Source organism: Aricia agestis, chromosome 1, assembly GCF_905147365.1.
Source record: "Aricia agestis chromosome 1, ilAriAges1.1, whole genome shotgun sequence".
In the NCBI taxonomy this organism is placed as follows: domain Eukaryota; kingdom Metazoa; phylum Arthropoda; class Insecta; order Lepidoptera; family Lycaenidae; genus Aricia; species Aricia agestis.
In genome coordinates this window covers 14,314,797-14,339,788 of record NC_056406.1, presented here as the reverse complement: position 1 = coordinate 14,339,788, position 24,992 = coordinate 14,314,797, and the positions used below count along the sequence as shown (strand labels likewise).

At 36.5% G+C, this 24,992-nt stretch overlaps 1 protein-coding gene and 1 long non-coding RNA gene across 3 annotated transcripts in view; both read left to right on the top strand.

The window, feature by feature from the left end:
• LOC121733964 (alpha-tocopherol transfer protein) overlaps nt 1–24,992 on the top strand; it is a 35,304-nt gene that overhangs the window by 9,154 nt on the left and 1,158 nt on the right. Inside the window, exons 1-6 of one of the 2 annotated variants that reach the window (XM_042124375.1) lie at nt 16,395–16,546; nt 20,252–20,431; nt 20,987–21,081; nt 21,587–21,740; nt 23,258–23,451; nt 23,786–24,047. In XM_042124375.1, coding sequence (XP_041980309.1) covers nt 16,417–16,546; nt 20,252–20,431; nt 20,987–21,081; nt 21,587–21,740; nt 23,258–23,451; nt 23,786–24,047 — 1,015 coding nt within the window. In that variant the 5' untranslated portion in view covers nt 16,395–16,416. Of the gene's footprint in view, nt 1–16,394; nt 16,547–20,251; nt 20,432–20,986; nt 21,082–21,586; nt 21,741–23,257; nt 23,452–23,785; nt 24,048–24,992 lie in introns of those variants that run through there. The other variant, XM_042124383.1, reaches the window with a different exon arrangement.
• Nucleotides 5,415–10,010, top strand: LOC121734096. The gene is made up of 3 exons (XR_006036661.1): nt 5,415–5,426; nt 5,623–5,625; nt 9,713–10,010. It is a non-coding gene; the product is annotated as an uncharacterized LOC121734096 (long non-coding RNA).

Sequence of the window (24,992 nt, the reverse complement as noted above, 5' to 3'; positions counted from 1 at the left end):
CACTATAATCATGCCATGAATCATCATTACATTATTATCAAAAAGCTTGCCTTTGATTATATTATTGTTCCACCGTTTGTAGACTGATTTACAAAACGCTTATGTTGCTATCTGGGAGCCAGGCTAACCTCCAAATTACATAACATTTCGATAAATAGTTTAATAGTTACGGATGATCAAAGTTACTACATTTTGTCACTCACTGACTGACAGATCATCAAAATTCTAAGGTACTTCTAGCAGACTTAGAACCTTGAAATTTGGCAACAAGGTAGGTCGTTATCCACAATGAAAGAAAAAAATATGAAACTGGCCAAGTGCGAGTCGGACTGGCGTACATACCGTACCGTAAATTTGTATGGGAGCCCCCCTAAAATCACAAGTTTATGTACTTTTTATTACTTATTATTAAAGTGGAAAAACAATTAAGTATTTTCTGAAATTTTAAAAATCCTTCCTCTTACCACTATAATAATTATAAAATAAAGAAAACTATTGATAAATTCACATAATGTTGATTTAAATTACAAAATAAGTTGAAGGCTTGGCTTGAATGTGATCTGAAAACTTTTTACGATAGATATATTGCATGACTATGCAATATTTTGCTTGGCTCCTTTTTACATTTAATATTTTGGTGGGATTTAGTGTTTACTGTACTATAAAGAGGTAAAATAACCCGAATTTGGTACAATGCTTATGAAAGTGGTGATCTGATACTGAAATTCGTGAGATATAGAGGGAACTCCTGGATATTTTTTGGGACACACATAGACGCGTCAACTATTTCTGTATTCAATCTTCATATTTTTTTAATTTGTAGCAGTTAACTTTAGCGCAATTTCTATGTGCAATTTACCGCTTTTTTGTAGATCTAGGTTAAATGAACTATAAAGTATTAAAATATAATTCATATTCTGTACTCAGTATTTCTGTTCTCAGTCTTCATTATTTTGAAGTCGGTACCAACTACCAGCTAACCTAATCGCCAGTTCTATGACAAAATATAACTGCAAATTATACGACTGGTACCGAATTCAAATTATGAAGATTGAGAACAAAAATATGAGTACACAATATGAATTATTAATTAATACTTTTTAGTTCATTTAATAAAATTACTATTGTCTTTACCTTGGAAGTCGGTTTCAATTTTTGTTTAAAAATAATATTTTTTCTCTTATTCGTTATCCTTAAGATTTTCTATACAGTATTGGCGTTTTTATCTACAACTTTAGGTTCATGAAAATTGATCAGATCAACTACTTAACAACATCCCATTTTTACTATTTGCGTAAGGAAGGGGAAAATTTCTCACTTTTTCATTTTCTTTTTTTATCACTGACGCTGACGCGGACGAAGTCGCGGGCAACAGCTAGTATATTATATAATAGGTATATAATAATAATAATATATAGTTGATCAATGATGATGCTAAAAAAATTATAAATATTAATTTATGTCATAAATTATGAAAACTAAGAGTCTGCCAACTGTTTCAAGTAAAACTCACGTACCCTGCGCTTAAAAGTGTGTCTGGTTTTTGACATCCTGATTTCCGGAGGAAGAGCGTTCCAGAGGAGAATAGCCTGGATATTAAAAGAAGAGTGGACGGAACTTGACTTGTGGGAAGGGCAACTTAAAAGCTGATTTGAAGTGGATCGGAGGTTTTTATCGTGCCTGCTGCAACGGTATTGAAAGTGAGGGGCGAGATATTCGGGAGTATGGGGATGATGCAGCAGTGAATATAGCACACACAGTGCCTGCACAGAGCGGCGCTGACGTACTGGTAAAGAGTGTAGCTTGGAGCGATACGAAGAAACATGGTCGTATTTTCTAAGGTTGAATATGAATCGGAGGCAATTATTAAACAATCGGTCGAGTTTATCGAGATTATTAGGATTTTCATTGTGATGAATTATTCCTAAATCGAATTATTGAGTACACTGTACAAGTCGTGTCAGTTAGTCATCGCCTCATCATGGAAAATCACAGAGAGCCAGAGAACTCAACGGAAAAGGAAACAAACTAGAATAATAAATATTGCATTTATTAATTACCTTTCTTGTACCTAATGACGATCTGAAGAAATATTAGCCAATAGGTACTTAATGAATCATACAATTACCTACTTTAATTAAACCTTTATCAATAATTCATGGACACTCATATTTTACAATCGATCCATCAAAATTGAATGGCCGCCCATAGAATTGACGTAAAACTAATACGATAGAGAGAGATGCATCTCCGCGTCGCGTTGCGGTCTGAAATGACCCTTAAGATTTACGAAGCTTCTGATACCCTCTACGAATAAGTAAATCGATGATTATAATATTATTTTTGCAATAATACTGTGAAACATTTCAAGTAAATCACACAATCTGTAATATCACTTTCTTGCTAGTTGTCACACCTGCAATCATATTGTAATCAGTGGCTGTGACAAAAGCAAATGGAAGCCAAATTGAGGAAGAACTTTGCGATCCGCGTTATCGCTTCATCTGTGTGATCATACGTGGGTTATAGGACTATCGCAATGATTGATCACCAGCACATATTAGATTTCATATACACCTGTTTACCTTACCTATGCTATTTAAAACAGGAGCTTAATGCTTTTTTTTATGAGATAAGGGGGCAAACGAGCAAACGGGTCACCTGATGGACAGCAACTTCCGTCGCCCATGGACACTCGCAGCATCAGAAGAGCTGCAGGTGCGTTGCCAGCCTTTTAAGAGGGTATAGGGAAGGGTAGGGAATAGGGTAGGGTAGGGAATAGGGGATTGGGCCTCCGGTAAACACACTCACTCGGCGAAACACAGCGCAAGCGCTGTTTCACGCCGGTTTTCTGTGAGAACGTGGTATTTCTCCGGTCGAGCCGGCCCATTCGTGCCGAAGCATGGCTCTCCCACGTATAGATGCTTCGTCATAAATAGGCCGGCTCGATGGTGCGGTGAGCCACTGCCCGGCTAAAAAATTGTCCTGCAGCGAAGCCTGCAGCTGTAATAACATCATTAGCTGCGATAAAATTATATCTACATATTGTAAGTAATTTATATAAATGATAGTACTTAATTTGGTACAGTTAAGACTTTAAGAGTATGTATTTCCTTATTTTCCACTATAGACTTATAACATACTAAGTATTTAATGACGCTATGCGGACAGCTTGCTTTTCGTTACGATATGTTGTATAATTCCATTATAATTAACAAAAATATGTAAATGTGCAAATATTACGGTTTCTGCAATCATTATTTCCTCTTAGTAATGTGATTGTAAACTGTGTTGTGTGTAGGCTTATCATTGTTTTTTCAAACGCTCGCGTCGGTGACCGAGTTTTAAAATGGAGCACGATATTTCATAACGAACTTTGAACTGTGATAGACGACATCAATATAATATGATAACTATGCAGATGGCCCTTGGTGCTAGTCTTCTTTTAATCTGAACCAATATTGTTTAAAGCCAACTATGCTAACTTGCTACATAATGAACTTTATTATAGACATGAAATATAATTAGGTTAGGTATAATATCTTAAATTCTACTGTTACATTATTATGTAACAGTAGAATTTAAGATATTATACCTAACCAAAGCAGACGAAATGAAGAGATGAAGCAGACGAAAGTGCTACTTGTGGTATTCCACAAGTAGCACTTTCGTCTGCTTCATCTCTTTCTCTCTTTGCGTCTTAACTGTAACTTTTCTACACTATTTGTGTCCCAAAGGTGACACACAAACTACAGCCAATATAGTGGAATATTTTGGACTATAGAAATTAAAACAATCGAATTAGATTTAAATATAAGAAGAGGTGACAAGATTATTTCGAATGGATGACAATTGCCTAATACAAAAGCTATAACACCGCAAATGTAGGTAATATTGCACGAGTCGGTCAAGGCTTACCAGTGCCAAACTGAAGTAGAAGTGTGGGCAACACACATTCAATAAATCTAGAAGTATTGCTCTAATGACTGAATATAAATACTAAATAGTTATATACATGGCTCGGTGATATTACCCAACGGCGTTGGCCTAAACTTGCATTCCAAAACAATACCTACACAATAATTGTGAATAATCTGCTTCCCAGTCTTATCGCCATTTTCCTAGAAAGTTTCTTTCATCCCTTCTTCTGGCGCGATGATGTTAAAACACACGTCCGTGACTAATAATATTAGGAATGCGAAAATTTGTCTGATTGTTATCTCAACACGCTGAAACTTTTTTACCGATTTGGATGTATTTATTGTAATTGCTATGAAGCTACTTTGAGTGCCCGAAAAGGACATAGGAAAATTTTTATTGCGGAAAAGTTTGCGCAGAGTTTATGCTGACAATTTATTATAGACCCAGACCCAGGCTTTAAAGCCAGCGTATGAAAGATATATTATACGCCAGCGAGGAGGATAATAAAACGCAAATTCTCGCATTGCTAGTTACTAGCCAACGAATGGTATAATAAAAATAAACCCGTTAGGCATTTCTACTATTGCTGTACATGTAAACAGAACAACATCTGCCCACGTTGGACTTTTATGCCGTTTATCGAGTTGCATTGGTCGAAATTTTTTCTGTTTTATTTCACAATATTCTAATCACGTACATAGGTCAGAGCTTATGAATACTATTGTCTGACAGACTGACGCTGGTTATTACCCAGTATTTACTGATTACTCATACGCTTAGAGCACATGAAGAGTTGCTAATCTTTGAGTAAGAAATAACAATTATATTAATAGGACATAATATTACTTACTGCATTGTTTTCATACCAGAGGCAGCACCAGCATAGACAGAAAATAAAAAGCTTTGTTCGACGTTTGACAACATTTCTGTCAATATTTTGATGATATGACGTTTGCAACACATCGGATTTTCGTCGGACAGCACACTCTGCACCTTTGCGTGTCATTTCCTAAATGTACATAATATTATCTTATACTTGTAATATTATATAAACTCGCATCAAATAGGCCTCGAAACTATTAGCCTGGTTATGGTGGGTGCATCGCTGATGGTTATTAGTCTTAGGAAATTGGCAACACATAATATTTAGACGTAAACATAGCCTATCGGAATAAGGAGATAAACCTGGCTTAGGTTTAACCATTAAAGTTAAGAAGAAAGTCGTTTTATAATAAATAGAATCGCCTGGATATCTGTTACTATTGAAGTCTACTATAGAAAATAGAAAAGTTATTTTCTGTTTATAACGACGCGTTGCACTTGCATATTACTGCAGGCAGGGCCCGTACCACGAAACGGTTTTGAGACTCAAACAATCGTACGAGAATGTTGCGTCCTACTCCAACAAACGTGAAATGACGTTGTTAGAGCAGGACGTGGCATTCTTGTCCGATTGTTTGAGTCTCAAAACCGTTTCGTGGTACGGCCCCTGATACGTAGATACGGTCGATGGACGATGACAGATCCGGTGTACCATTTCTCGACCGGATCTGTCCGCGACTCACTATTGATTATTATTGAACACGAGTACCTACTACCTACATTGGGCTATGAACATTTTCCAAAAGGAGATGGGTACAATAAGTAACATAATGTAATCGTTACTTCATTACTAAAAAAATTGGGTATATATGTCGGCAGAAGGTACCTGCTGCAGAAAATTTTACATTTTATGCGTCAGGTATACGTATGTAATGTGTATTGTAATTTGTAGCACGTGTAAAGTACATTCACCTATCCACATTTGGCCTAAGCCCAAATTGAATGGTATAATTCAAAGCAACTTTGATACTATGGTCACTTCCTGGTCACTTCCTAAAGTTCCAATGCATATTTTCTCAAAGACTTAAAAGAATTATTGTAGGTCACATATTATATGAGTTATGACTTATGACACATCCAAGTCAGCAAAATAATATACATACCCTATTAAAAAGCTAAGTTCTACGCTGTGGCGTACCTCCTCTACATAAGTATTTAAAAAAATTCCAATAATTTTTGCAGTAAAGTTTTACTAGTACCTACCTAATAAGTTAGCTTATTAGGTAGGTACTAGTAAAACTTTAGCCAAATATTCAATTTATGCTTTGAATTTAGAAACTCTAATCGTTGACGACTCACAGTTATTTACTTCTTTCGCATTTTTAAATAGCTGCAATGTTTCTAAGATATTCAGACCTACAATTATTGTTCTAAACAAAAGACAGATTAACGACCGCACTCAGAGACATTTAATAATGATTGAGCTTCAATTTAATGAAGAGTTTGACAGGTATTTAGTACAGGGGCTTATAAAACTAAACTTCGTAATAAATATTCGTTTCTGAGTGTGGCAGTTAAAGCCGTACGCCGTCACAGTATTACAATATTCCATAGGGTAAATATTTTAATACTGTGACGGCGTACATCGTTATAAGAGTTTTTGATACCTGGTAAAAATACTAATTAACTATCAATGCAGTTATCAAGTTAAACTGAAACTTAACACAAAGTAAATCGTTAACTGCACATAGGGAATAGAGACTGGTAGAGACGGACGTTGTAGGCGCTAGGCGGAGTGTAATCACCTCGCGCGTTGTGCCAATTCCGCTCTAGGTCAGGTTCACTGCTTCATGGACAAACACCGCCGTCTAATACAAACCAGAACACGCTAAACGTATATAAAATTAAAGTAGTAATACAGAAAATGTAACGTAAACTGTGTTAAATAATTAAATTACAATGACTTTACTAAAACAAATTTAAATAATATTATAAAATAATGATGACATGGTTATTAGGTTTTTATTCTATGTCCCGATTAGTGTTATTTAGGGAGATCGCAGACGACAGACTTTTTATAACCATGGGACGATGCATGGTATAATATGGTAGTGATGATGAATTATATTAATGGTAGCGATGATGATGATGAATGTAATTTGCATAGTAACATATGCTTTCCATTCTTAAAACAACGCCGAAACTCCCAAACTTGTATCTATAAAGAATCAGGAGTTCTCTCAGCACCTTCCGAACCACGGTATACCAGGTATACCTCGATGCAAAATCTTACTTGTTGGTAGCATATTATGCTTCTATACTTCTCACGAAACCGAAGTCACCACATGTTTCCCTATAAATTTTGAGGAGTTCCCTCGATTACTTATGGATCCTTAATTAGATCACCACTATAGTGAATATAATACCAAATTGGGATGATACCCTATATACTAAAAGAAAAATTTTGAAAATCGGTTGACAAACGGCGAAGTAATCGTAAAACCAAGGCCTTTATGTAAATTTCAAGTGCCTAGATGTTGCCATTGATTACGAGCAAAAAAGGCCAAAAAAATAACGTTTTTTGTATGCGACTTGGGAGCCCCCCTTAAGGCCCAGTAGTCCCTAAAATTAGCAGGTCGATGTCTGTCAGTACGAATATCGACGTTAAGGACATTAAAATAACATTCATATCAGCGCGCCTTGTACAGTGGCGGTTACGCGATCGCCGCGTGCCTTCATAATAGGTAATAGGAGAAAAAACTTTTTATTTTTAGTATTACACAAATCAAATACTTATATCAAATTGTTTAGGTTAGGTTACGACAAATGTACTACATTTTTTGTTTTTTTCTAGAAAGTGTGTACCCTTAGAGTATACATTAGCAATCTATAGAGCGCGCGCATCGCTCGTTCCCCGTTGTGCCGATCGTAAGCAGAAGTTCTATAGATACTTGTCAAACGTATAACGCAAGTCTAGTGATGTTCCATGCGCCATCGTAATACGCATATAGGAACATATGTTCACACTCGTGCTTACAGTTCATACCTTGTTAGAAGCACTCTATAGCTTGCTATAATGTATACTCTATGTGTGTACCTAATTTAGCCATAAAATGATTTCATTATGAAAAACAGCGTTATAACAGTCATCTTTGAGATTTTTTTCTATCGAGCAGAATTTATCAAATTGTGTACTGAACTTTGCGTATAGGAAATTTTCTCAATTTTAAAACGGTACTTTTTTATACTTAAATAATGAGTTAATGACATTTCCTTTACAAAAAACATTATTTAAAAAACCCATTTTACGTAGTTGCGACAAGCACAGCGCCTTAAATATTAATTTTATTTTGTTTTTAGTATTTTTTGTTATAGGGGATCAGAATTATACAATCTGTGAAAATTTCAGAAATCTAGCTATAGCGGTTATTGAGTTACAGCCTGGAGACAGACATACAGACGGACAGACATCGAAGTCTCAGTAATAGGGTCCCGTTTTTACCCTTTGGGTACGGAACCCTAAAAAGAGCTAACGCTGTCATCATACAAAAACGCCATTTTAGACAGTTCTCCTTTACCAGCACCATCCCGCTCACGTTCATTTATAGCCTTGTCAATTTCTGCGGTCAAAGTTAAGGTTAAAGTTAAAGTTAGCCTTAACTATAACCATAACTTTAACTTTAACCACGCCTCTGGTGCAACCACGGAGCTAAAACAAATTGTATTAGTTTCATGCTAGCTAGCCCTAGCCTTCTTTTAGGGTGCAACCCACCCTAAAAGAAGGCTAGGGCAGGGGTTCCCAATCTTTTTCAGCCTGCGGCGCAGTTACACGTCACAATATTTTATCACGGCACCCTACTTTACCTAGCTATTAGAAAGATATAATTATTAATTAAGTAAACATTTTTATTGAATATAGTTAAGTTAAGCAGGTAAATGAGGTAAATATAATAAAAAACAAGTATTTAATCATCTACCTGCTTTACATAAATAATAAATTATTATAATTTTTTTAGATCTCTGTACGAGGGGTGCCGTGAGTGGATCCTCCATCCCAATTATGGAGGATCGACTCTCGGCGCCCGGCTCCTCTTGCCTTTCCACGGCGCACCAGGGCACCGCGACGCAAACTTTGGGAACCCCAATAATATATCTTATCTTACTATCTTACTCATTAATATTATAAAGGCGAAAGTTTGTTTGGATGTATGGATGTATGTATGGACTATGGATGTTTGTTACTCTTTCACGCAAAAACCACTAAATGGATTTTAATAAAATTTTACAATAATATAACTTTATACATCAGAATAAAACCTTAGGCTACAATTTTAACCGACTTTCAAAATGGAGGAGGTGTTCTGTTAGTTTTTTTTATGTTCAACGATTACTCCGCTGTTTGTGAACCGATTTTCAAAATTTTGTGGGATCATTAAGTAATCGAGGGAACTCCTCAAAATGTATACGGAAATATGTGGTGACGACTTCGGTTTCGTGAGAAGTATTCTAAGCAAATGCCACCAATAAGTAAGATTTTGCACCGAGGTATACCATGGCACAGAATATATATTAGTAGTACCAAGCCATGGTTCGGAAGGTGTTGAGAGAACTCCTGATTCTTTATAGATACAAGTTTGGGAGTTTCGGCGTTGTTTTAAGAATGGAAAGCATAATATGCTACTATGCAAATTACATTTATCATCATCATCACTTTCATTTTACACCATGCATCGTCACATGATTATAAGCCTATTAAGACTCTATTATTGGTAATTTTCATAGTATTTTAGATCGAGACTCGAGTTTGTCAAGCTATTTTAAAAAATCTATACTAATATTATAAACCTAAAGTGTTTGTTTGCTTGAACGCGCTAATCTCAGAAAGTACTGGTCCGGTTTATAAAAATATTTCAGTGTTAGATAGCTCATTTATCGAGTCAGGCTGTAGCCTATATTTTATCACGCTTAGGCCGTGCTCACACCAAACCGACTGTGAGCTGCCGAATGTGAGCGAACGTTACGCAGTTTATTGTACATATTTCGATACATATGCACTTTTTCGTTCACACCTAACCGACAATACGCTATTACGCTAGGCGTAGGCGTGGACATTCGATACCATATATTTTCACGTTCACACTGGGTCTCACATTGAGCCTGCTCACATTCGGCGGCCCATAGTCGGTTTGGTCTGAACACGGCCTAAGACTAATAAGACCGAAGATACAGAGAAAATGTGGAAAATACGGGAGAAAATATTAGAAAGGATTTATCTCACGAACTACTGAAGCAATTTTGATGGAAATATTAGGCACAGTTATAGAGTAGACCGCACGCGGTGAAGGGACATAATCTAGTTATAATATAAATAATATTATGAAAATAACACTTTCTTATCTAAGATCACAATAGTATAAATAATATTATTGACTTGACCTTGACTGAGATTTTAACATAACATAATAATATAAAAGATATTTTTATTTACTTAAATGCAACGTTATCCTTAAGTTTCTCGTATCGCATAACTTTCCAGATTTTGATTGCTTTTAAATTTTAATGTGTTTATACATATTCAGAACATATAAAATCGAATATTTTGCGTTTAGATACAAAAATACCTATGAATTACAATTTGTAGCTTACAAAGTACGAAGATGTAATTATAAAGTATAAAATTATTTTTAAACAATCTTAATATTATGACATACTGTATCTACCATGACTGTACCTATAATAATAAGGCTTGTGTAATATTGACTTGCTTGTGAAGTATTTGATAAGAATAAAAAATAAAAATACTAGTATATTTCAAAGCTCATTTCTGATAGTGAACCGAAATTCTACGCAAAAATTGGACTTTGTTGGAATTTTTGTTATTTGAAAAAGTACCTATCTACTGACCCGGGAAGACAGTAGAACGATTAATTTGCATTTTATTTTATGTATTACGTATAACAGGTGTAAATGATATTTAATGAAAAGGGCGCAAAGAGGAAAGACGTCGCGTCGACAGAAATCTTCTATTCATCTAATTACTTAAGTGAATAAATAAATAAAATAATTTTAAATATCGTTAGTCTTGCTAGAACTCGAGAAAGGCTGAACCGATTTGCCAAATTTTAGTCTTAAAATATTTGTGGAAGTCCAAGAAAGGTTTGCACAGTGAGAAAATATTATGTTAGGAGAAAAGTGATACGACCTTCACATCCAGTGTACTTACAATATAAAATATGAACCCCCTGATTGTTATCACTTGTCAGATTTAAGGCAGTATTCGTATACGTAGGTAATTTTTTGCTATATTCAAGTTCGAATGAATTTAAAACATTATTTAACTAATTTATGTTTTATCTCTACCATCTCCCCGCCCGATATAATAATAGACTTAGTACATTACTCGTAAACATAGCTGAGGTTAAATTAACATTTTGCGAGATTATAATTAGGTTGTGATTGCTGTTATGGTTAATGAGTATAAAATTGCTCAGTATAATGGTATAAAAATATGAACTGCTCTACAGACAAGTTTCAATACGTCATGTCATGTGCAAAAACAGTATTGTACACTGTATAGGTAGGTACTTATAAATAACATCACATGTAGCTTCAAAAGAAAAAAGAACATAATAAAGCAAATTAGCTATAAGTTATAACGTTGTAATTTATTATTATCACAAACACGTGTTATTATTAAAAATAACATACTTACAAAAATAATTCGTATTTTTTAGCTATTCTACATTTAAATACATAAGAAAATGAGTAATGACTAAAGTATTTTTAAATGGGATATTAAATGTACATCGGAATAATTTTTCAGCACACTACCTTAACTCCGCTAATTAACTGAATGAATACCAGAAAAACTAATGCTGATCAAAAAACAATTGATTAACTGAACATGTCCTCCAAAAAAAACTTAAACATCATACAAACTTTATGACCTTTATAACCGAATTCACACCAAAAATATGGTTCTTACATCGAATATATTAATTGTAAAACTAAAATTTAAATTGTTTATCAAAAATACTAACTTGCACTCTAAATTGGACAATCTTACAACGGAATTTCTAAAAACGATATCGAAAGGTGCACCACAATAAAATCAATTTCTTTTATCAAAACAAGTCTACAAATTGACAAATCGTGCAACTTTATGATGAGATATGGTGAAAGATTTTATCATTCCAAAACTATATAATTCAAGGTTTCTTGATAAAAATTATCAAAATTTACTACTGTATTGTAATTGTATGGGTTAATAAATTTATTAATGATTCTGAAATAATTAATAGCAATGTTCGCCCAATACGACTTGATTGGGTTAGGTTAGATTGCTAAGGCGGGATTGCTAGGGCGTAGCTCCCGCCTTAGCCATCGTAGTTATTTTTTGTAAACCACCCAGAAGAAGGAGCCCCGCGTAGCGGGGCTCCGTCGACTCACTCCGACTCGCCCTTTGCCGATTGTTTATTATTATTGTTTATAAACTGAGTTACCATTCACTGTGCCAAAGTTTAGTCCATGTTAAGTTAGCACTTGATGATTTTTATGTGTTCTTAATTATTATATGAACATTTTTTTTTTTTTTTTTTTTTTTATGAAATAAGGGGGCAAACGAGCAAACGGGTCACCTGATGGAAAGCAACTTCCGTCGCCCATGGACACTCGCAGCATCAGAAGAGCTGCAGGTGCGTTGCCGGCCTTTTAAGAGGGAATAGGGTAATAGGGGAGGGTAGAGATGGGAAGGGAATTGGAGAGGGTAGGGAAGGGAATAGGGTAGGGGATTGGGCCTCCGGTAAACTCACTCACTCGGCGAAACACAGCACAAGCGCTGTTTCACGCCGGTTTTCTGTGAGAACGTGGTATTTCTCCGGTCGAGCCGGCCCATTCGTGCCGAAGCATGGCTCTCCCACGTATAATATAACATAACAGATTAAATTGGGTTTTATTTAGAATAAATGATGTTCCTAAAAGTAATTTAGGTGATGGTTTTCCTTTAAAAAGTTGTATGTTTGTTGAACTAAGGAATTGTTAGATATACTATTTTAATAATAGTTATTCGTTCAGTAAAACAGTTATGCAAATAACTTTAAATTAGGGTGCATAATTAGTGTGCAAGTCAGTATTTTTGGTGAAACTTTCAAATATTTTGATCGAGAAAAGGGAATATACCATTATACAGATATTGATTTAAATACATGCCTTTTTAAATTATCCATTCTTCTAATATATATTAGAAGAATGGATAATTTGTATATCTAATATATATACAATAAATGCAAAAGTGTGTCTGTGTGTCAGCCAAACCGCTTAACCTATTTTGTTGAAATTTTGTATGGAGATACTTTGAGTCCTGTGAAAGGGCATAGGATACTTTTTATCTCGGAAAATGTACGGTTAATAATGTTATGATATTCTGCATTTTGTACATTATCCTAGGCCTAAGGTCATAGTAATATCGTTATGTCTATTGTGGTAATATACTACTGGGGCTTTCCACGCTTAACGGACAGGAAATAAAAAATCGGCTAAGTGTGAGTCGGACTCGCACACGAAGGTTTCCGTACCATTATAGAGCAAAAATAGCCCAAAAAATTTGATTTTTGTATGGGATTAAATTAATTATTTATTTTATTTTAATTTTATTATCAATTATTAAAGTACTTGAACTATAATTCAGGATCTTGTAAAAATTTCAAGTGCCTAGCTAATTACTGATATCGAGAAATTATTAATAATAATTATCAGTATTTATTATTTATTATACTTAAGTCATTATTGATATCAAGCAAAAAATAGCAAAAAAATCACGTTTGTTGTATGGACTATGGGAGCCCTTAAATATTTATTTTATTTTGTTTTTAGTTTTTGTTGTTATAGCGGCAACAGATACCTATACACATTCTGTGAAAATTTCAGAAGTCTATCTATAGCCGTTCTTGAGATACAGCCTGGAGACAGACAGACGGACGGACAGACATCGAAGTCTTAGTAATAGCTGGGTCCCGTTTTTACCGTTTGTGTGCGGAACCCTAAAAAAGTCAATGTCTCATATTATGATAATATTTGATTATATGTTATAGGATCGCGCAAAACGGAATGGCAGCGGCGAGGCGAGCACTTTCAGGTGTCATGTGATTTTAAACTTTATCTTCATTATTATAATAATGTAACATAGTATCGCTTGAGCGTAAATTAGATATTTCATAGAAAAATTAGTCCACAAAAATAGCCTATGATCCTTCACGTGGTCTACTTCTTATCTGTGCCAAATAACAGTAAATTGTTTCCAGTAGTTCGTGAGATAAGCCCTTTCAAATAATTTCCCCCGTTATTTCCACATTTTCCTCTATTTCCTCGCTCCTATTAGTCTTAGCGTAATAAAATACAGCCGTTAGCCTTCCTCGATAAATGGGCTTTCAACACTGAAAGAATTTTTCATTCAATTCATTGGACCAGTAGTTCCTGAGATTAGCGCGTTCAAATAAGGCCTTTCAAATAATTTCTCCCCGTTTTTCCACATTTTCCTCTATTTCTTCGCTCTTATTAGTCATTAATCAGTGGTTCTTTAGGGGCTCATTCACAGCAGGCCGCCTTGCCCACCGCCGGCTATGCTGGCCAGCGACACCATTCATTATCCTGCATAAGCCGTCGGACGGCAAGACGGCCCATGAATAGGCCCCTTTAACCGGTGGTCCACGGACCACTGGTGGTCCCTGGAGGCATTCCAAGTGGTCCGCGAAGCCATCCTAATAATATGTGAGAATTCAGAAAGAATATGCACTATGCAGTCACAAAAATCACATTAAATTAAAAGCTGTAACTTTTAGATTTTTCACAAATAAAAAAAAGAGTGCTTATAAACAACCCTTAATTTAGGTAAACCAGCTGGATGGTCCCCGGTTAGACAAATTTTAGTCATCATTTTAAATCTAGTCATTAATATACAAAAATATTTGGCACACGTATTTTAATAACAACATTAACACAACACGTAATAATAACCCCCCCACCGGTTTCGGCGACGGTGGCCGGTTTTATTGCAACCAGGCCTGGTACGCAGAAGTGATTTTAAAGTGCCCAAGTGTATGCGCAATACACAAGAGCACTCTCTATTCCAAGGGTCACCAAATGGCGGACCGCGCCCCGCAGTCCGCATCCAGACCGCCGACCCATTGTATGCGGACCAAGCATTTTCGAAGATGAACTTCGTTAAAAATAAATTTCGGTCTCGACGTACCTACTGATAAACATCTCAATAGCTTGCACCAATTTCAGTCCAAAAAGCACTGAAATTTTTACTTTTCTCCTTCGTTTAAAATATTTTTTTATATATTACCTAGAATGTATAAAATGTGTGGACCGCGAAGGTCATTTCATTTCTTAAAATGGACCTCGAGTGAAACTAATGGGTGACCCACTCTATTCCTTTACTCTCATAACGCTCTCGCCAGTCTTGTCGGTCTTCCGTCCCACTACCCAGTGGGACGGAAGACCGACAAGACTGGCGAGAGATCAGGCGCAGGACCGACTTTGTACATGCCCATCCGACGCATTGATCATCTTACTTGTCAGACAATCAGGTGATCAGCCTGCAGTGTCCTAACCAAACTTATAAATAACATGTTTTCAACGCGGGAATCGAACCCACGACCTCCGAGTCAAGACTCAAGAGCCACGCTCTTAACCACAGCTGGACCACGGAGGCGTTGAACACAACACGTATAAGTATGACATAAATTATGTCATACCTATACGTGTTATTATTGATACGTGCGCAATGTGCCATAATCCATACTAATATTATAAATGCGAAAGTATCTCTGTCTGTCTGTCTGTCTACACCGGAAGCAGCAGGCGGCAGCGGCGAGGCGAGCACTTTCAGCGCTGCCATTCCGGTGTAGCGCGGCCCTAAGAGGGGTACCACTTACCAGGGTTTTAAAAAGTTTTTAAATTTGACACAAATTTTGTTGACACCGCGCGCTATAAACTAAAGTCCACGCGGACGAAGTCGCGGGCAACAGCTAGTCATATTATATTATTAATTATTATCAAAATCGGAGACATTAACTTTTTTTCTGTCCGCTTGGCGTGGAATGAAAAAAATCACGTTTTATGTATGGGAGTATTGGGAACCCCCTTAAATATTTATTTTATTTTATTTTTAGTACTTATTTGTTGTTATAGCGGCAACAGAAATACACAATCTGTGAAATGTTCAGAAGTCTAGGCTCTATAGCGGTTCTTGAGATACAGCCTGGAGACAGATAGACAGACAGACGGACAGACAGACGGACAGACGGAGGGACAGATATCGAAGTCTCAGTAATAGGGTCCCGTTTTTAACCTTTGGGAATGGAACCCTAAAAACTACATTGTATTACTTATCGTAAGTGTATCGCTCAATTCGCTCATGACGAGTTTCGAACGTAAATTGAAAATAAGAACATTATCATCTAAACTGTAATATCAGCGCATACACCTGCTGGTGTATGCGCTGATATGATGCAACTTGGAAGCATAGAATCATTCATCCTTTTTTTTCAAATCCATAATGACTAATGAGTGTCTCAAAATTGAATATGACGGTAGCAAAGGTGTGTAAACACACTTAGCATGTGTATGTGGGTACGCGTGAGTCGCTTAGCGCAATATAAATCGGCATCGATGCTCGCTCGACCGCTCACTCCAGTGGCAGTCGCCAGTCGCAGTTTGTGTTGTTCCATTAGTACGATAGTTCCGTCGCGACTCGCCGAAGTCGAATCCGAAGTGGGAAAATTCCGGGAAATGGGAAAAAGTGAGTACTCAAAACGTACATTGCTAATACTTAACTAGAAAATAGTAGGGGCTGCTCGGATATGCAGGATTGAAGATAATAGTCGTAGATTCAAACTATTATCAGGCCGCATTTGGACATACCTAGTAGGTATTATAATTTAGTTGATAAATATTATGTAAATTAAATTAGGATTTTAATAACATAATAAATCTACTCAAGTAACACGAGGAAAATTTACGAAAAACAGTCCACTCGTGTATGTGGGTATAACAATGATATTGTTATTAGTGTTGTAATTACGATTTTAATTTTATAAGAAGCAAATTAATGATCTCAATTTATTCAAATTAAGTACATAAATCACATTTTTTGATAATGTTTTTGTGTATTATGAAAATAAAAATTCTATTAATATTTTTATATTGCCTGGAGATGAGGGTAGCAAAACGACTACATAGTAGCTTAACATTTTCTAGTACCTACACTACTGCATTTTCTAGGACTAGACACAAAGCTTTTACAGAATAAAAATAAAGCTTGTTTCGTTATAAACACATAATATATTATATAACTCTGTATAACATACAACATTTAGATCAGTCACCGGATAGTTTTACTGGGGTCGGCAAAGTCGCGAAAACTGCTTGTTTGGGTAAATTGTCAATGGCGAAATCGCTGAGCTGCGGTTGTACTACGATCGGTATGTTCTAGGTCGGTGGCAAACTGGTGGTAACTATATGTAATTGGTCGTAATAATCCGTGGTTAATCTCTCAAATTGTTAGGTAGGAAGTAACCATGGAGCTATGATTTAGACTATAATTGTATTGGTGACAAGGAATTAAAATGCACATTTTGTTAGTAGATATAATTTATAATATATAATTTTTAATCACAAAATCTGTGCGTGGAACTCACTCAAAGAACTTTTAGAATTCAAATAACTTATAGCCTCAAAGGAACCTTTTAAAATAAAATGATCTGGCTTTTTAATTGTCGTAATTCAAGATTTTTATTTACTGCAGTTATCAAAATAAAACATCGCAATCCGCATATTGAACGTACGTCATTTAGGTACCTATTATAAGAGCCTACAATTTTTTGATACTCGATACAGAAAGAAAAGTAGATTAAAGGTGGAAAAATATTGTTTATCTATCATTAAAATCTGCAACGCATGCAAAATTGTTTATTTATTGTATTTTGTGAGTGACGTGTTCCTTAATAATGTTACTGCCGCACTCAAAGTGGAACATTAATAATTACTTAGGTCACACTGAAAGTTTTGCGTAACTTAAAAAAACATCGTGTTATAACCAAAATATTATGTTTATTGCTTTTCAAAATACTCTCCCTTACATTCTGAATATTTTTTTATGCGATCGAACCATTTTTTAAAACAGGAGGACCACAGATCTAAAGGCATGTTTTCTACGTGCTGATTGAACGCTATCACTGCCTCTTCGGAGTTGGTAAAAGTAAAACCTCTCATTAAATCTTTAATTTTGGGAAAATACAGAAATCACAGGGTGCTAGGTCGGGGCTATGTGCAGGATGGGTGACGAGTTGTGATTTTTCGGAACCTAAAAATGACTTTGTTTTGTTGGCTGTGTGTGAAGAGGCGTCGTCATGGTGTAGGAGAATGCGGCTTTTTGGTCGTCTATCGCGATCCTTTTTTAATATCCTGGGTAAACAAATGGTAGAATACCACTCAGCATTAACACTCTTTTGATCTCCAAGTGGAATTGTACAAATGGGATCCGTAGTTCAGAAAAAAAACGCGATCTTTTTCTTACCAACATTTCTCGCCTGCCTCTGTTGGCTTGTTCTCATTTTCAAACACCCACTCACAAGATTGCTGTTCTTTTTCGGGTTCAAAACAACAAATCCACGTTTCGTCTCCTGTTTTTGTCATAAACAGCATTAGAATGTCCGTGGGCGTGCTTCAGTAGCATCTGTGAGCACCATTCCACGCGAGCCCGCTTTTGCTCCGCTGTCAGTTCATGAGGGGTCCAACGACAACAAATTCTCCGAACTCACAATTCTTCGTGTAATTTTTTTTGAATTTGGCTCATACCAATCCTTAAGAGTCCTCAAATCGTCTCATAGGTAATCTACGGGTTTTCTTCAATTAGCCGCTTAACAGTAGCCACATTAATTTCGTTGACGGCAGTTGAAGGCCACCCTTCACGAAATTCGTCATGTAAAGAAACTCGACCTCTCTCAAATTCAATAAACCATCTCCTCACGGTGCTCAAACAAGGTACTTCCCTCCCAAAAGCATTTTAAAGACGAGCAGCACAGTCTTGCGAAGAGAGAGAACTTTTAAAATCATAAAAAATCATCGCTCTAAAATCTTTTCGACCTAATTCCAATTTCGTTGCGTACGTAGAACTTTGATGCGTGATAAAAAACAATTGACAAATGATTTCCCGCCAATTTTTTTTATATTGCTAGGAAGGTTGCAACGTTTAAAAAAATATAACATTCAAAACTCAAATAGTTCCGATTAGCTGGAAGTGCAAAACTTTTAGTGTGCCCCATGTAAGTACATGTAATTAATTCAAAATTTTGACATAAGCCTCATATCTGTCAAACTCTTCATTATAATAAAGCTTAAACTTATAATATAAAAATGGATTTTCAAATGTGTTAGTCGCGCTAAAACTCGAAAACGGCTAAACGGAAATTCACCGGGACAGCTAGTCATAATTAAATGTCTCTTCGCCCGCGCCGTACTCAGAGACGAATTTAATTACGATTAGATAATTTTCAATTTAATGAAGAGTTTGACAGATAATGTGGCTTATGTCAAAATTTTGAATTAATTACATTTAAGTTATTAATGTTCCACTCTGAGTGCGGCAGTCTGAGTACGGCAGTTAGATACATTACTCTCCTACCCTGAGCTCCTAGTTCCTACCAGCCTGGCAGTATTATCATTGCTTAATCGAGACATTCATTTCGGACTAATGGGGAGTTAATTAACATTTAATGTGGTATTTTTCCAATATTATATTATGTATATTTAATTTTCTATCCCTTTAATAGGATCGGAGACTTGTGTGGTTGCGGTTGATGTAGATTGTAGATGCATAGGTATTGAATATCCATTAACCTGTTCTGTTCAGTAAAATTAAATTACTTGCCTACTATTTTGTGCATTCCCGTTTGAGCCCTGTCAGGCGGCTTGCGATCAGTCCGAACTCCGACCGTATCCATCGGCTTCTTTGTAACTATATTATATATACTTTGTAACTATATATGTCATATGAGGCTTTAGAGCAGAGCAGACTGTAATATTCATTTCAACATTGCGAACCTTAGCAAGTACTTAGTTAAATAATATTTAGGTATTATTTTTAACATTTTAGAGACCATAAATATTCCTTTGCTCATTGAAACATTTTATTTGAAGTCTGTTAATATTATAGCCAATTAATTATTTTTTTATCTCTTGCAGAGTACGCCTCCACTATTGTATAACGTACTGAACGTTGCTTCTTAATATTTGACTAATTAAGTCGTGTATAATAATATTAAAACCATTGATTACATAGAGCTGCAATATTTTATTCATCACATCGCAACCAAATCGAGTATGTTTAGGAAAGTGGAAACTAAAAATCTATTAATACTCTACCGTGGTGCACAGTCCATAAATCTAAGAATCTTGCGTTAGTTACCCATAGAGTATTCCGTGCTTAAAAACCTTTTTGTTTTAGTTTCGCAGCACATGTTGTCTGACGTATCAACGCTGCCCACGGTGCAGCTGGGCGACTTCACCCTGCAGTTCGAGCTGGACGAGCCGCGCGACTCCGTCAAGGAGATAGCCAGGCGGGAGCTCCGGGAAACCCCAGATGTGGTGCAGCCCGCTATTAAGGAGCTGCGCAGGTTGCTAGTCGGTAAGAATTTGGGTTTTCCATTCAGCGTATTATCCTTGACGTTGAGTCATCAGGAGGTGTATGTAAATGGGGCGAGTTATGTCTATCGATCTGTGGTAGACCACACCACAAATAAGCTATGACCACGACTGTGGATGTAATAATAATCAAAGAATAATAACATCACAACGGGCGTTGTCAAGACAATGTTAATGTATTGACCCGACCAAACACCGTAGTAGGTTTATGAGTAAATTTTTCTCATGAGGAAAATACTGTGTGATTATGAAAATAATATAAAACGGTGTGTAGCAAAAACAGCACATGTATATTATTATAATGAATAATTAGTATTATCATATAATCAATTGATTCTAACACAAAAAACTGCTGTCAATCAACTTGCATTCAAAATATTTAAACCCGTTTTACAATAATAGACGTTAATATTTCGTCGTGTCGTGACTCGTGACACGATCCCGTGTGAAGTAACGGCTTTTCCTTTACTTTGACAATTTATATAATAGATTTAGATTTATATAATTTGTATTTTAACTGAAGGTAAATTGATTTCAGCTGATGAAGAGTTGTATGTGCCGCACGAGAGTGACGCGTGGCTCACCAGATTTTTGCGCCCCTGCAAATTTTACCCCGAGAGTGCGTATGATTTGGTAAGTTAGTGACTTGGCTTTGTTTTTACACTTTAATTTTTAGAAACAAAATATTGGCAGCTAGAGCCTGGCCATGCTATTATTAGCATCGTTTCTTTGTTGTAAAACGAAAAATACTCTACATAAAAGTAGTGTTTAATTTGTAACTGCAACGACGTATAAATAATAATAATTTGTCAGAAGTTGGTTAATTTATTCTTAAATCGCAAAACATAAGAATCTATGAGTTTCTAAATAATTATATACTTAATCAAGGTAAGTTCGGAGTTCGGACGCAGATTAAGTTCGGATAATTTAAGTTCCCGCTGAATTAAACTAGAGTTACGGTACTACACTTTGTGGTTGCAGTGCAGTATGGTGTATATGCCCGTAGAGCCAGGCAAAAAAAAAACATTGACTAATTAATTATATTAGTGATATGTTGATTTATCCGGACTTACCCTGTGTCCTAACTTACCCCTGATTACCGTTATACATATTTAACATTACATCCAATGTGTTATAGATTAAGAGGTACTTCGCGTTCAAAGTGAAGCATCACAAGCACTTCGACGACCTCATCCCCAGCAAGGAGCAGAACGTGTTCAACCAGAACGTGCTGCACGTGCTGCCCACCCGCGACCAGCTCGGCCGGAGGGTGCTCGTTATTGAACTTGGCAGTGAGTATCAATGCCCATGTCCCCAGTTTGAAAGTGCTCTTAAGCAATGAGGGTGTTTGAAAAAAAGGATACTTATGCCTATTTGACACGATAGACCCTAAGGCTACATAGCAGCACCAGCACCCGTAGCATGACTACAGTAGAAGTACGAAAGTATCTAAGATAAACAGCGGAGATACGACAAAAAACAAATATAATGCCACTTTATGACATATTTTATATTATTTTTGTCGATCGCGGCTAACCGCGGTAAAGATCGGAACGGCACCTTCAGTTTATCGCCGCTGTTTGTCTAATGTCTATACTTTCGTATTTCTACTGTAGCCATGCTACGGGTGCTGGTGGCAAATAGAATTTCAAACACCCTCATTGATTCATGGGATATATTCAGATGCAGATTCGGTCGTTATGCCCAATCGATATACGTGGGAGAGTCATGCTTCGGCACGAATGGGCCGGCTCGACCGGATAAATACCACGTTCTCACAGAAAACCGGCGTGAAACAGCGCTTGCGCTGTGTTTCGCCGAGTGAGTGAGTTTACCGGAGGCCCAATCCCCTAACCCCTACCCTATTCCCTTCCCTACCCTCAACTATTCCCTTCCCTTCCCTCAACTATTCCCTTCCCTTCCCTTCCCTACCCTCCCGTATTACCTTATTCCCTCTTAAAAGGCCGGCAACGCACTTGCAGCTCTTCTGATGCTGCGAGTGTCCATGGGCGACGGAAGTTGCTTGCCATCAGGTGACCCGTTTGCTCGTTTGCCCCCTTATTTCATAAAAAAAAATCGAAAGATCTCGAGTAACATTGACTTGATATAACCCATCCAGACAGCGTAGACCCGCCATCTGCTCATGAATTAATTTATCTGATGATTACAGTATATCTTTAATCTTAGGTATTTATTTCAAGTAGCTTTAGTTGTCACCAAAGCTGTATATTCAACAGTAATTTTACGATCGTCTACAAACGTTCAGGTTCTTTGTATCACACCATAATTTTATAATTATTATTCTTTAAGTCTATTGTCTGGCAGCACGTTTCGACTACATACGATGCACATTATGCTATTATTTCTTGATGTGTTCCGCGTACATAGCACCAATTTAAATTTCATTGTTTGTAGGTATCAAGTGTCATTTGCCATGTACAAAAGTTAACTATAATGATGGGTTATTATTCACGAGATTGACAAGGAAACAAATAACAATGAGCACGGCAAATTTTATGCAAAAAATAGCAAACGTCTACTGTGGGAGGTGTTTTACCCGTCAAGTTGGAACTTGGAACTAGTTTTTGCAGTTGACGTTCTGTCAAGGAAATAAACGAATTCGGCATGGTCTCAATTGGCACTTCAAGTATCCAAGTTTTTATTCCATTTAAAATGATACTTTTCGCACATTTTGACGTAGCAAAAAATACTTAGTTAGTAGTTACTAATAGACGTTTACGTCATTAACACTTCTAGTGTTTTCTAAGTTTTTTTTACAATTTTAAAAACATTTTGCCTACATTTTCAGAGAAGTGGAATCACAACAAATGCACATTGGACGAGGTGTTCAAGGGGTGTGTGTTGTTCCTGGAGGCGGCCATGCTGGAACCGGAGACTCAGATCTGCGGCGCCGTCGTCGTCCTCGACATGGACGGCCTCTCCCTGCAGCAGGCCTGGCAGTTCACACCGCAGTTCGCCAAGAGAATCGTCGATTGGCTCCAGGTACATAAGCACGTGGACATTTTAGTGACGTCGAGATACCTATTAGGAATAATCATGAGAATCACCACAAACTAAGATCGAAAGGTCATCGTAAATAATCGTTTTCTTAATGTCCGGATGCTCCGACGGATCCCGACGATTCAGGATCCGGCATGCGGCTGCTAAATGATAGAACCATAGCCAGTAGGTGCGAAATTAATTCGCACATTGGTCTCATATTATATTTTAAAAAATCGAACAAATATTGACTGCGTCCTCTTTAATGCTCTACTAATTGTACTAATTAGGTTAGACTTTGATTTGTGTGTGGTAATATACTTACTCGTGTTTTCAGGAGAGCATACCTCTGCGTATAAAGGGGCTGTACATCATCAACCAGCCGTACATCTTCAACATGGTGTTCCAACTATTCAAACCGATCCTGAAGGAGAAGCTGCGGTCGAGGATCCAGTTTATCGGCAACGACCGGGAGCTGCTGTACAAGTACCTGAGCCCCAAGTGCCTGCCGGAGTGCTACGGGGGCACGCTCTCCATCCCCACCGTCACCGGCAACCAGTGGCTGGAGCTGCTCCTCATTTGTGATACTGAATTTAAAGGTAATTTTGTCTATATTTTTTTTTTGTATGGAATATCATTTCATTAGCGAGGGACCATATCGGAAATTAACTAAGTATAAGGTATTTTCTTGAGGTCCGCACCTCCGCCCTGATTCCTTAGAGTTAGCGCGCGAAATACAATGGGGATTGTCCATTTATTTTTAATTTTGCTCATTTCAAAAACATTTCGAGGAATAAGGTCAATGATCGTTTTTCTGTATATAAACGAAAAAAATACCCATTAGTTACTTATATTTTTGAACAAATATGTTTAACCTTAGTTTGACCTTCAATGGCGTTAAATTAGCAATAAATTCGATCAACATTACGTTTCGAACTTTTGGTAAGCTTCTCGTATCAGCTTTCACATAATGAGAACTTGTATTTGACGAACCAGCCATTGTAAATAAGATTGAAAGGAAATTTAAAACATACTGCAGAGGTCAGTTGGCCGCCGATGATGACGTCAGAGCGAAACTTTAAAAATTTATTGAGAAAAAACTAGCCAATGAATTTCAAAATTATTTAATTTATATTCTTAAAATACCCTATTTTAACGAAAAAAAATATATAAAAAGTACTTACATGTGATTTTTTTTGGACAATGCCCATTTCATGGATACTTCTGAATATTAGAATCTCTTCTATTTCGTAAATATAGACGACAAAGTCAATTTTCATTTTCGACAGCACAATGCATTAGCTTGCAAATACAATTATTCTGATATTTGTAGTTTTTATACGGAACAAATCCGTCTAAGTATGTTTATTCATTATTAGTATTAGTATAGGACTTTTTACATACAAGTGGCGTAAGCAGTGAACTACCACGAGGTACCGGTTTTTACACAAATAAGTTAAGTAAACTTACGTTAGGTGTATGGCTTAAACGGTGACTAATCAGTTTCATCAGCCCACGTCTGTGACTCTACAATTGCAAATACA